The following is a 12,569-nucleotide window of genomic DNA, read 5'->3' on the forward strand; positions in this document are numbered from 1 at the left end:
TGAGTAGAAAATATTTTCTGGTAACCAAACATCAAAAAATGACTTACCAAATACACCCTAGATTCCTTACGAAGCAACCCTAAATCTCGGGTCACACTGCAATTTGTGTCCAAGAATTTCTCTTGCATGGACCACCATTGACGACGCCTCTGCACAAAATAAATCAAAACTATATGATCATAAATCATTAGTTTCTGAAATGCGGTCTCATGGAATGCACCCACATCACCATCATCATCAGAAATAGTGAGGTAGGCAATAGAAATGATTTATCCTGGAGGTGACCAGGAAATTACTATTTAAACCTATTAGCAAAATGTATGACCAACACTTGGACCTGCATTTCAAAACAAAAGTCTAATCTCCATATAAAGAAGTCTCAGTTTTCAAATTAGATAAGAAAGCACAAGCATACTAATTAATTACAGGTTGCATCAAAAAAAGTTTCTTCTTTAAGGATGCACTTGAAGTTTCCCCTTCTGCTTCCAGCATACTATAACGTCTTTTCATCAGCACGACTAGGCTGAGAAGAAACCAGTAAACAGCAAACGCTAAGTTGCTTCTCTGACAACCTAGCTAACTTTTTATGGTTGGTAAGTGAGGGTATAGTTAGAAGGTGAGGCATATGAACCATTTGGTGAAGAGAGGCTCTGAGCTGCATTACTCTTTGCTACAACCCCAGCTTGCACTTTATTGCCATTCTTGTCATTTGGGTTGACAATAACATCTTTAACTTGCGCTTCAGGAAATTTGGCAATGTCTTTCAGTAAAGGCAAAGGCTTCAGCATTTCAACGACTTCACTCATATGAGGTCTGTTTTTGGCATTCCTTCTAAGGCAGCGCGCAGCAATCTCAGTAGACCTAAATGCTCCTCTCTTTGAGAAGTGGCCTTCAAGACGAGGATCAATGATCTGACAAAACTGATGCCTATCTGAAAGAAATGGTTTTGCCCATGCCACTAAGTTTTGTTCACCCCTGGGCCTGCTCTTGTCCATGGCTCTTCGGCCAGTCAGTATCTCAAGGAAAACCACTCCAAAGCTATAGACATCACTTTTCATTGAGAGATGTCCTGCCAAAAGTATAATAGTGTCAATAATCAGGTAATATACTGTAAAACCATCAAGAGATTATCTTACTTGCACCAATAGCAATTCTATGGTGTATAAATAAAATTGTTACGCATGGCTAATCGTCCCATATCTAGCATATTGCTGTTATGTCATAATACTTGACATCCTTGAAGCATGAAACTCTGAACAGCGGAGACCAAACATGGATATGGTTCTGGGATTACAGCCAAATAAATATAAGTATTTTATGGGTGTCCTATATTTCTACTGTATAATGAACGTATGAATAAAAATGGAATCTTTACTCGTGATTGACGACATAATGACCAACTTTAAGGTAATTATGTGTGTCTTGTATTTAGTCTGTCGATTTCAGCACAGGATATGGCAGCTCAATAAATATGAAAACTTCCTATAAAAGGCCAAATATAACCAGTACTTCATGCCATTATATCTTAAGGACATGTGAGTAAACATCATTTCGTACTTCAAATCCTGTTCCCCACCCTCTCTGAAGAAGGGAGAAAAAGGAAAAATAAAAAGAAAGCAAGGAAAAGAAAATGCGGTCTAATATGGGTACAAGATCACACGGTTGAATTTTGGCCTACCATTTAATAAGCACAACATGGTTTACCCTATCCAAGAATATAATACATTTCCCTCTCCAATCCATGGGCCATGTATTCCTATAACAAACTAACATATTCCTATAACAAACTAACATAAGTTCAACAATGGGATCTGTGTATTCCTTCATAATTCAATCCCGGCCACACACTGTGCGACTAAATTACCTCCTCCCTAGTGTCAACCTCATTTAAAAAGGAGTTAATTAATGGTTGCAGATTCCAAAAGCACCTTTCCTCCTCCAATAAATTCTGAACCTTGAAAAGACTTTCTTGGAATACTACCATAGTAAAAGAGTTAAAGCTTGCACAAAGCCTGAGAAATGCATTGTTTTCCCAAGAACAGCACAATTTGAAAAGAAGAAGAAAAAAAAGGAAGATAATTTTCAACTTACCAGTCATCACATACTCTGGAGCAGCGTAGCCATATGTTCCCATTACACGGGTTGAAACATGCGTCTTATCACCCTCAGGGCCATCTCTGGCCAGCCCAAAGTCTGAAAGTTTCGTGTTGTAGTTCTGGAATGACAATAACAATAATTGAAAGATATTTGAATATATCAAAGTAGTAACTATGGGGATATGCAGAGAAGGTTCATAGTGTGTCAAGAATTTAAAATAATTACCGCATCTAATAAGACGTTCGATGCTTTAAAATCTCGATATATAACTGGTTTTTCAGCTTCTTCATGAAGATAGGCAAGGCCCTGTGCTGCCCCTAATGCTATTTTCATCCTGACGCACCAAGGAAGAGGCATGGACCCTGCAGAACAGTGAAAGAGAATATGGGAAGTGGACAGAGAGTAGAAAGAACTGACATAAACGTAAAATATGCAATATGAACTACAAAAAGCTGATGAGTTGATATACCATATCTAAGTGGTTCATCTGTATAGAAAACAGAGTAATGTAGAGGTAAATGCAGTCCTCTTATGGTCACGGAACGGAAAACTACGTATATAACTGGATGACAGCAATAAATTATGATATACCTACCATCTCTGCTCCAATTCTGCAGATACTATTACGGCCAAGTATGGAATTAATAAGAAGATTCCAGATAATATGATACGTTGGAGGGAGGGGAACCTCAGAGTAGGCTTTAAGGTCATGTGAAAGTATAAGGTTTAGCAGGCTGATATTCAAAGTAGAAGAAACTAAAGATAAATGATTTAAAGGAGAAATCTTTCTATTCAAATGAGGTGGACAACATTTTGAATCAACCAAAGGAAGCAAATTTTGCAAGGTAGTGGTGTATCTTCACGAAGTACAAGGATGATTAAAATTCTTTTTTCATTTTCAGGAAAAACCGCATGAATTCAATCCATTATACAAAGTTATGCACATTAGGGACAAAATACGAACAATTACAAGGTTCGCAAGTAACTTTAGAACAATCTGAATACGAAAAATCAAATTCTACAGATGAAACCCTATGACAGGCAAAACTTATTGGCCTAGTCCCAGGAGGCACTCAATAAGACCTACAACTAAAGTCTCATCTTTCCCTTCTAGTTTCTAGTTTCATGCAAAACTGTTCAAAGTTATAGCAACACCCCAAAAAGGCGAAAATGCATAATTCCAAGAAATATTATCAATATCTTGCATGGGCCCTTTAAACCTGAGGTCGGGTTGGAAAAAGGACTACTAACGGTTAGCTAAAATCCAAATCCATCTATAGTCTCCCTCATTTAGCGCATTACGTACATAACCTAAATTTCTCACCAGTCAACACTAATGTCACCTGTTTCTGATATTACCCTCACATGTCTTTTCATCACCTTGGTACAAGTTAGACATCACTAGTTTTGAATTAGATATGTTCATCATTTAAGCTCTCTAACAGAAGTGCCATTTCACATCTTTCATAGGTAGAAATATTAAATCTTCTGAATTATCCATTATTGTGCTTCTACTCAAGTGATTCACACCAACTTAATGCAGATTTTCCATGTAGACCCTACCATACTAAATTTTTTCCCAATCTTCCATTTCTCGTTCACTAATGTTGCATGCCAACCTCTTGCTAGCTTGTACAGGCCACCAATATGACCCTCTGCCTCTTTGAAGCCAAATGCAAAATTTAGCATGCATACACAAATTGTTACACAATAATAATAATGATAATTATCATTATTATTGTCATTATTATTATTATTATTATTATTATTATTATTATTATTATTATTATTATTATTTGATAAGGTAAAAATAATTTCATTAATGGTGGAAATACTCCCTTATATAAGTGGTATAAGAGATAGAGAATCTATAATAAGAAAATACGAGTCTCTAGCAAAGATACCCAATCATCCATATGACAGGAACCTCACGGGTGCTCTAAAATGAACCTAGGGATAAGAGACTATTCCTTAAATGTTGAAAGTCTCTATCAGTTCAAAAGCACTCATACTTCTCTCTTTCCAAAGGACCTCATGAGGGCTTGAGGAGCAATTTTCCACGACTTACGTCTTCTCTAACTTCTTTTTGGAAAATGCTTCCTTCGTTATGCCTGCCATTGTCCATTGTAAGTTGAACTACCTCAATAACTCACACCATAACCGAGATACTACCTATAAAAAAGGAGATTATTCACATCCGGATGTTTTACACGTGAAACACCAATTGATGTACGTGTTCCTCCTCTTCCTCAAGTTTTTCGCTATTACGATTGCACCCCTCACTGCGAGCCACGTAAAGAAGCAAATATTTCTTGGCACCGCCAGTATCTAGATTGATAGGTGTGGGAAATTCTTCCTTGACGAAGAGCTTAAGGTAATATAACCTAAATGGGAATGATCCGTCACTCCTGGTCTCCATCTACTCAAGTCCCGACTGACTACCTGGGTGTATTAATATTGTAAAATTGTTCAACCAGGTTTAGAAATTTTGCAATGAGGTTCCTCCAAAATCTTAGGTCTCAAAGAGCATCTCCTTCGTGCCTCCTCCATACCTTATGTACTGTCATCTCCTTCTAGCATAGATGTTTGGAAATATGAGCCTCAACGTACTACCCCCAAACTACCTGTGACCCCAAAAGCTGATCCTATTTTGATAACCCTGAGTTTGATGTACTTATTAAATGGTGTAAGTGTGCATATACCAATAGCAATAACAAGAACAATAATAATGTTGTAGTACTTAAATTAATATTATGATAAGTACAAACGTACACCATTATTACCAAGCTCTTGCATGAGTTATCGTCAAGTACATCCTTTCAAGCAAGTTATTTAAGGCACAACTATGGGATAATTGTTACAATTACAACTATTTAGTTTCTACCTCATCCTTAACTAGCACAAACCTCCATCACTAGCGGAGTCATATAAGGAGGAAGCTCTATGTACAGTTTTGAGTAGGAGCTATTTATTTTTCTACCATTAAAGTAGAGTCCTGATATTTCTATTTCCAATAAAACATGTTTGGCAGTAGTTCATGTCCAGCTGAGCTTTAATTCATATCCAAACATATAGGTTATGGTTTCCATGCAGCAAGTTGAGCCTAAATGCTCTTTATCAATGCTCACATTATGTTAATAAATAGAAATACCTTTAGAAGAATAGTTAGAATTCATTAACTACGCGTGGTTTAGAGAATGCACGACCTCATGTCGGAGTAGGTAAGGTATAAATTGCAATTTCAAGAGGGTAACCATTTTATCAGAAGTGATTAACCATTTTAGGATCTCATTAAATGGCAGGGAATGAATGCATCTAACGTGTAATCTTGTACAAATTTTTATATCTGAAAGCTGTACTAATTATCTTGCTTCGCTTGGTTGTTCTAGCTACATGCATCTTAACAGCTCTGTCTGTTTATTAATCTCATCCCCTAATCTGTCTTTGGTAAACGAGTAGAAAGTTTACTAGCTGAATAAAGAAAAGACCACCTACATGCATTTTAATTAATTTTATTCACCTAAAGAAAACACCTAAATGCAATTTCACTTCAAATCAGATGAGTTATTAATTCTTGTACCAACCGCTTGTAATATGTTAAAACAATCTTAGATGGATAGCAGAATGTTAGTTGGTACAATATTTTTTCTAATCAAAATCTATCATATCTCCTCTAGTTTTGCTACAGAACACCAAGGTTTAAAAGAAAACTCAAAACACAAATTTGAAAGATGCCAAGATTCCCTATAAGGTAGCTTGTTTCACTTGGCTACTAGCAAAAGAGGCTGTCTTAACCCAGGATAATCTCATAAAGAGAGGAATCTCTTTGTGTTCAAGATGCTTTCTATGTGGGGAAAATGCTGAGACAGTTAGCCATCTATTTCTACACTGCAAGATAACAGACCAACTATGGAAATTTTTTATTAGTCTTGGGGGTATTTCATGGACAATGTCCTGCAGGATTACTGAAGTTTTTTTTAGTTGGGAAGAAGCTGGAGCTGAAGCAACTAACAGAGATAGATGAGGACTGTCCCAGCATATATCTGGTGGACAGTTTGGAAGGAAAGAAATGCTAGATGTTTTGAAGACAGAAGCAACTCAGTGCAGAAGATCAAATTCAATTGTATTCTTCTTTTCTGTTTTGGTGTAAACAGATTTACACAGAAGATACACTGTCAATCTTAGACATACTAGGATCTTGCTAGGATTGCACACTAGCACATCTAGTTAGCATTTACCTGTAAATATGGTTTTCAGTACAACCTATGTACTGATTTTATTAATATATACAAATGTTATCAATTCAAAAAAAAAAAATTGAAAGATGCCATCATGCAGAAATTTCCTAACCATCAAAGCATAATAATTTATGATTGCAAGCAAATGCTGAAACTAAGTTACGGTTAATATCAAATGCATAAAAAATAAAGATACTAGTCGGGCAAATATGATTCATAAGCCGGTAGTAAGCACATAGAACAATCTAAAACATAATCTTTAAATATTTTTACCACGAATGCAACCTAATGGAGAACTTATATGTTACATATTTTATTATGGAAGAGATTTATGCAGAATATGCTAATTGTCAAGCAAAACATACAGAAAAGCACAGGTATAACGTGGAACATACTTCTGAATAAGTGGTTCTCCAAACTTCCACGAGCCATAAACTCATAGACGAGCAGCCTCTGATCGTCTTCCATGCAATAACCTACTAATTTAACCAAATTCTGATGGTGGAGATTGCCAAGAAAGTTTACTTCAGCCTGTCAAATGAGGATAACTTGTAAATGGACATAAATAAATAAAAATACAGCATTAGACCTTCAAAGTCCAGAAAATGAAGACAAAAGCAAGAAAGTTCCGTACGAGCCACTCTTTATGACCCTGAAGTCCATTTTTATTGAGAGTCTTTACTGCAACAGGAAGTCCAGTGCCGGGTTTCACTGGTGAACTTCCATTCTCATTGATCCACCCTTTGTAAACAGGGCCAAAGCCGCCCACTCCAAGAAGACTTTCAGGTTTGAAGTTCCTTGTTGCCAACCTCAGCTCATTATAAGCAAAGTTTCGAAGCTGGGAAGCGATTTCCAGTTCCTTGCCTCTATTAGGAGTGGTTGGAGTAGATGATTCGACATCACTGGTTGTTGAAGAAAACAAAGTTGGAGCAACAGGAGGATCTCTGGTGGTCTCATCTGAAGATTTTAGTTTGAACATTCAGAAACTATGAACAATGGCGTCAAATTCCTAAGTAAAGCTTTATGCACACATATAAAGCTTCTTATTAACCAGATAAGAAAACTGAATTTGAGCAATGGATTCTCACAGGAATATTAGGAGTAAAACATGATCATATTCTTTAGCATATCTACAGATGAAAAAAACTCAAAACTCATCAGATAAAACATCCCCTCTCTGTTAACACAGACACAGCTGGTTTAGGCATTTCACTGCAAAACAGTTCTCCCACCAACATACTAAGACGTGTTGGAGATAGGCATTTAGTAAATGAGAGTTGACACATTCAGATGAGGTAAAAATTTCCCTAACGAGAAAACCACTGAAGTGTTTTCCCCCTTATTTGGAGACTCAATGATGGTGCTCCTACTTTGCTTTAGGGTTCGACAACTTTAAAGAGTTCCTAAGCAGGGAAAAGTAGCATCTTTCAGCTTCTTCTGCTTTTTTCCTTCTTTTTGGTGTGTGTGCGCGCGCGCTGAAGGAGGGGGTGGAGATAACCAGATAGGTTAATTAGTTCAAAGAATAATCATTCTCCATTGACAATGTCACTGCTAATCAAGTTTATCTCATGGAAGCACATTGAAAATGAATGGGTTTAATGCAAAAATGAACAGCTTTTACTATCATGATATGACTAACTAAACCCCATTTGCTAGAGATACAGGCATTATTATTTGAAGCAAAAGAACTTAAGCTGCCCAAAGAAAATGGTGTTATCAACATGACAAAGAAAATTAAATCAGCTATAAAAGAAAAGCCATACAAGCTGGTAATTTTCAAGAGGATTAAAAGAAGAAAAAAAAAACTAAAAAAGAACATTGATAGGAATTTATACCAGAAGTTCTGCTAGAGCCATTATCAACTTTAGACTTTGGTGACATGCACAGATATTTCAAAATTCTACAGCCCCCAAATGAAGCATTGTTAGCTTTCTTCATTGTTCCGTTCTTCTCCATTCTCAAACTTGTTTTCTTCAAGTTTATGTCTTCAGAAGCTAATAACCCCATTTGCTTCTTAACGCCCAATTTAAGCTTCGTTTTTTCCGAAAATAAATCATTCAATGCATCAAAATCTACTCTTTTACTCTCCTCTTATCCACAGTTAACTTTCTATTAATGCTTTTAATCTCCTTTTTTGAGACGTGTTAATCCAAAAGATTCCAAACCTCATCGATAATGTCGATACTAATCCATATGCCAGCAAAGAAAGAAAATACAAACAAGCATAAATTTGTAATTTTCTTCCTTGCATTAGAGTAATTAGTCATACAAAAAAGAAGTAGGGATTACAAAAATTTTGGCCCAAAATTATTAAACTGAAAAATAATGCACGAGAATAACCCGTATGAATTGGGCCATTTGGAATTAGAAGAGTGAAAAATTCAGGTAATATGTCAGTCCTACTCATGCTTCTTCCATTGTTCTTCTACTTTGTACTCTTATTTTGTCACATTCTAACGTAAAAAGGACAGAACAAAATTACTAGGATCCAATCAGTAATAAACAAAAAGAGGGTTTCGAGAATAGAGACGACGACACGGACACGGACACGAACATGGGTGGGTTGTTTTTCGAGGCGGAGCGAAGCATGCTAACGACAACATGGGAGAGTGTCTTCAGTGCGTGCAAAAAGGGGGTTCAGATGGAATTTTGTGATACTTGCAGGCGCATATTTTAATTATTTTAAAATTTGTGGACTGACAGTTGAATAATCTGATTATCCAAATCTGATTGGATTTTCATCTTCTCAGCATTTAGTTCTAAGGGTTGGGTAGGTCTACGTTGCAGTCAAGAACGGTCTGTTGACGTTTTAATTTTTTTAGTTCGCTTTACCTTTTATTTGCAACCACCATTAAGCTTTTTCTTTTTCTCATTTTTTTTCCTTACTACTCCTTCGTCCATTTTTGTGCGACAAGTCGGAAGGTACGCTGCTTTGCACGTGTATGTTATATTAATACAATATACTAATTCAAAATATTATAAGAGAATTAATAAATAATGTGTTTGACTTTTAAAATAAAAATTATCAGAAAAATATATAAGCTCTTGAAAATAATGACTACAAAATTATTTATTTAGCTGGCTCAATAAAGAAATTATTGATTTCATAAAAGTTCTTAAATGCCTTACTGCAGTTTATGAGCACTTCTATAGGAATATCTTATAAAAAGGTATTGTTATTTCTAAGACCTAATACAAAAATAAACAAAAGAACATATAAATACTTTTATCAACAAAGATTTGTCTAAATAAGATAAATCAAAAGAATTGAATTTCTTTATCACTTTAGGAATAAAGAGGTTGGTGCTATGCTCGTATAACAATGGGAAACCTTAAATGACTTACATTTTTTACAACCAAAAACTTTAATATAGAACATAACGGGAGTTGTCATTTGTAAAATAATAATAATAATAATGACTACTCGTTCAAAGTATAGTTTGTACTCTATAGTTTCCTCCTATTGCTTCAAGTTTGTATTTTTACGAATTTGACTTTTAATACTATTATTACCAATTTTGTCATATGCTAATGTTATTCTTATCAAAACAAATTTATCTATCTTATGAGATTTGTCAATTTGAAAATAATCTTACTCATATGATGAATGTAAAAAATAATTAAATTGATTCTTGTCAATTAGTTAATTCAAATGCTTTACTATTTGTTTATCAACGTTAAAAGGAAATAATTATTTTTGCTGATTTAAATTCTTCGTATTAGCTAATCTAATTTTAAATAATTAATTATAGTTATAATTTTATTTAAGTTATATTATCAAAGAGTAAAAAAATAATAATTTGATATTTCACTAAAAAAAATAATTTGATATTCACTTTTTGGATTTTTGATTGTAGAATCTTTAATGTACTTGAATCTTGTCAATCATTTAAATATTTTGTTAGTGATTTTTTTCAATATGATCGGTGTTATTTTCAATTATTATGTTACAATAATAATAATTATCTATATCTATATTATATTAAAAGTACGAAGGTCATATCGAAATGTCTTTCGCCTTTTTACCATTCATAAGTGTATTAAATGTTGAATATAATTGGAATCCTAACAACTATTTTCTTGGGAAAAAAATAAACCAAATTGCCGCGTTCCTACCTAGTGTTTACACTGTTTGGGATTCTTGCCTATGCGGTTTACGTCCCATTTGTATCAGTTTTGGATTCAATTTCCCTTGACTCCTTGGTCTTGTTTAGGATTCAATTTCTTCTTAGTTACGCCCCTTTTGTATTAGTTTTGGATTCAATTCCATTCTCTCTTTGGTCTTGGTTTAGAATTTAATTCCTTCTTAGTTTACTGACTCGTAGTAGGATTGTCCCCTTCCTGTCTTTACTTTGTTTTGGATTCAATTTAGGTTTCTAGAGTTTTACAATCAAACCAATTTATAATAAGTGTATTGGTCAAAATCTGATCACCCCGACCAGGCTGCCCATGACCTCCATTTTAGCAATCGGGTAATGAAAGTTAATAGAGTCCACTTCATTTCTCCTCCACAATATCCGATAAATCGAAAAGAGCAACGCCTGGAATCACGACCAGAACGCACCGCTGGCCCGAGCGCGTCAAGTCACGCTGAGGGTGAAGGGATTTCAATTATATATATATAAACCAGGAAGGCTTTCAAGGAGGGGGGGCCTTCTCCATTTTTTTTTCCCACAAAAGGAAAATAAGAACAAAGCTCCATTCTTGTATCTTGTACAGAAAAAAGCAATTGTAATATTCTTTCCTCACGGACTAAGGAAGAAGGCAATATTGAATCTTAATGAGGTTGTCGATATTTTCTCCATGCCCTACACATTTATTATTATGAAATCTCTTGGTCTAGAATCAATTAAGTTTGACTACGATTTACCCCTTCATCTTTGATTGATTTGCCCAAAAAGAGTCTAACATCTTTTGAGTCAAACAATTTGGCGTCGTCTGTGGGAATTTCCTAGTGAAAACTCATAGTTTTTCCCAGATCAAAGCCGAGAAACACAATCATTCACCAAGAGAAGCACGAAAGGAGAATCTAACTCACGCGAGACATGGGAATAGCGCGTTGAGGGAAGGAGAAACAAATGAATTCACAAAACCTGGAATTCCTCGCCCCATCAGCTGCGAATATCCTGAACAAGGCAAACGATGCTACAATCCAACTCCCCCCCCCCCACCGGACCACTGGACACCTGACGGGAGCAAAGAACATCTCACCCTCACCTCCCACACTTCGTCAAAGTAAGCACATAAGATCCGCGTGGACGAATGTACGCAAGGACATCTAGATTGAAGAACGAAAATCACTTCGATGCAGCTGAAGCCCTCCCTGCTGGCAGCATCTCTTTACTGAACAGCCAGAGCCAGACAGGAAAAGTATAATGCATGCACAACGCGAGCCTATGCGAAATGTTGATGCCTCGTGTCCACCAGTGTTGAACCATCTGATTCAAGCAATACCAAACAAACTGGGACTTCCACGGAAGATGGCCGACCCTCCATAAACTAGAAAGGTTCGACCTCGCTTGTACGTCGACGGACTGTTATTTCGATAAGTTTGAAATAACACCCTTTAAGGCTAAGGGCCTTCGCCATCAAACGAAAGAAGGGGTTCGACCTCGCTCGAACGTCAACAAGCTGTTATTTCGATGAGTTCGAAATAACACCCTTTAAGGCCAAGGGCCTTCGCCATCAAACGAAAAAAGGGGTTCAACCTCGCTCGAACATCGACGGGCCGTTATTTCGATGAGTTCGAAATAACACCCTTTAAGGCCAAGAGCTTTTAACATCAAAGAAAGAGGAAAGGTTCGACCTCGCTCGAACGTCGACGGGCCGTTATTTCGATAAGTTCGAAATAACACCCTTTAATGCCAAGGGCCTTCGCCATCAAGGAAAAAGGAAAGGTTCGACCTCGCTCGAACGACGACGGGCCATTATTTCGATGAGTTCGAAATAACACCCTTTAAGGCCAAGGGCCTTCGCCATCAAACGAAAGAAGGGGTTTGACCTCGCTCGAACGTCGATTGGCTGTTATTTCGATAAGTTCAAAATAACACCCTTTAAGGCCAAGGGCCTTCGCCATTAAACGAAAGAAGGGGTTCGACCTTGCTCGAACGTCGACAGGCTGTTATTTCGATAAGTTCGAAATAACACCCTTTAAGGCCAAGGGCCTTCGCTATCAAACGAAAGAAGGGGTTCGACCTCGCTCGAACATCGACGGGCCGTTATTTTGATGAGTTC

At 36.4% G+C, this 12,569-nt stretch overlaps 1 protein-coding gene across 1 annotated transcript; it reads right to left on the reverse strand.

The window, feature by feature from the left end:
• Nucleotides 1–342: 342 nt before the first annotated feature.
• LOC104232386 (serine/threonine-protein kinase PBL34-like) lies at nucleotides 343–9,026 on the reverse strand. Its single transcript, XM_009785574.2, has 6 exons — nucleotides 8,171–9,026; nucleotides 6,970–7,292; nucleotides 6,731–6,866; nucleotides 2,323–2,459; nucleotides 2,092–2,215; nucleotides 343–1,069 (listed from the first exon to the last, which is right to left on the reverse strand). The coding sequence occupies exons 1-6, from the start codon at nucleotides 8,340–8,342 to the stop codon at nucleotides 585–587; spliced, it is 1,377 nt and encodes a 458-aa protein (XP_009783876.1). The 5' UTR covers nucleotides 8,343–9,026; the 3' UTR covers nucleotides 343–584.
• Between the last annotated feature and the right edge of the window lie 3,543 nt (nucleotides 9,027–12,569).

The sequence above is a fragment of the Nicotiana sylvestris genome, chromosome 2 (genome assembly GCF_000393655.2).
Source record: "Nicotiana sylvestris chromosome 2, ASM39365v2, whole genome shotgun sequence".
NCBI classification, from domain to species: Eukaryota; Viridiplantae; Streptophyta; class Magnoliopsida; order Solanales; family Solanaceae; genus Nicotiana; species Nicotiana sylvestris.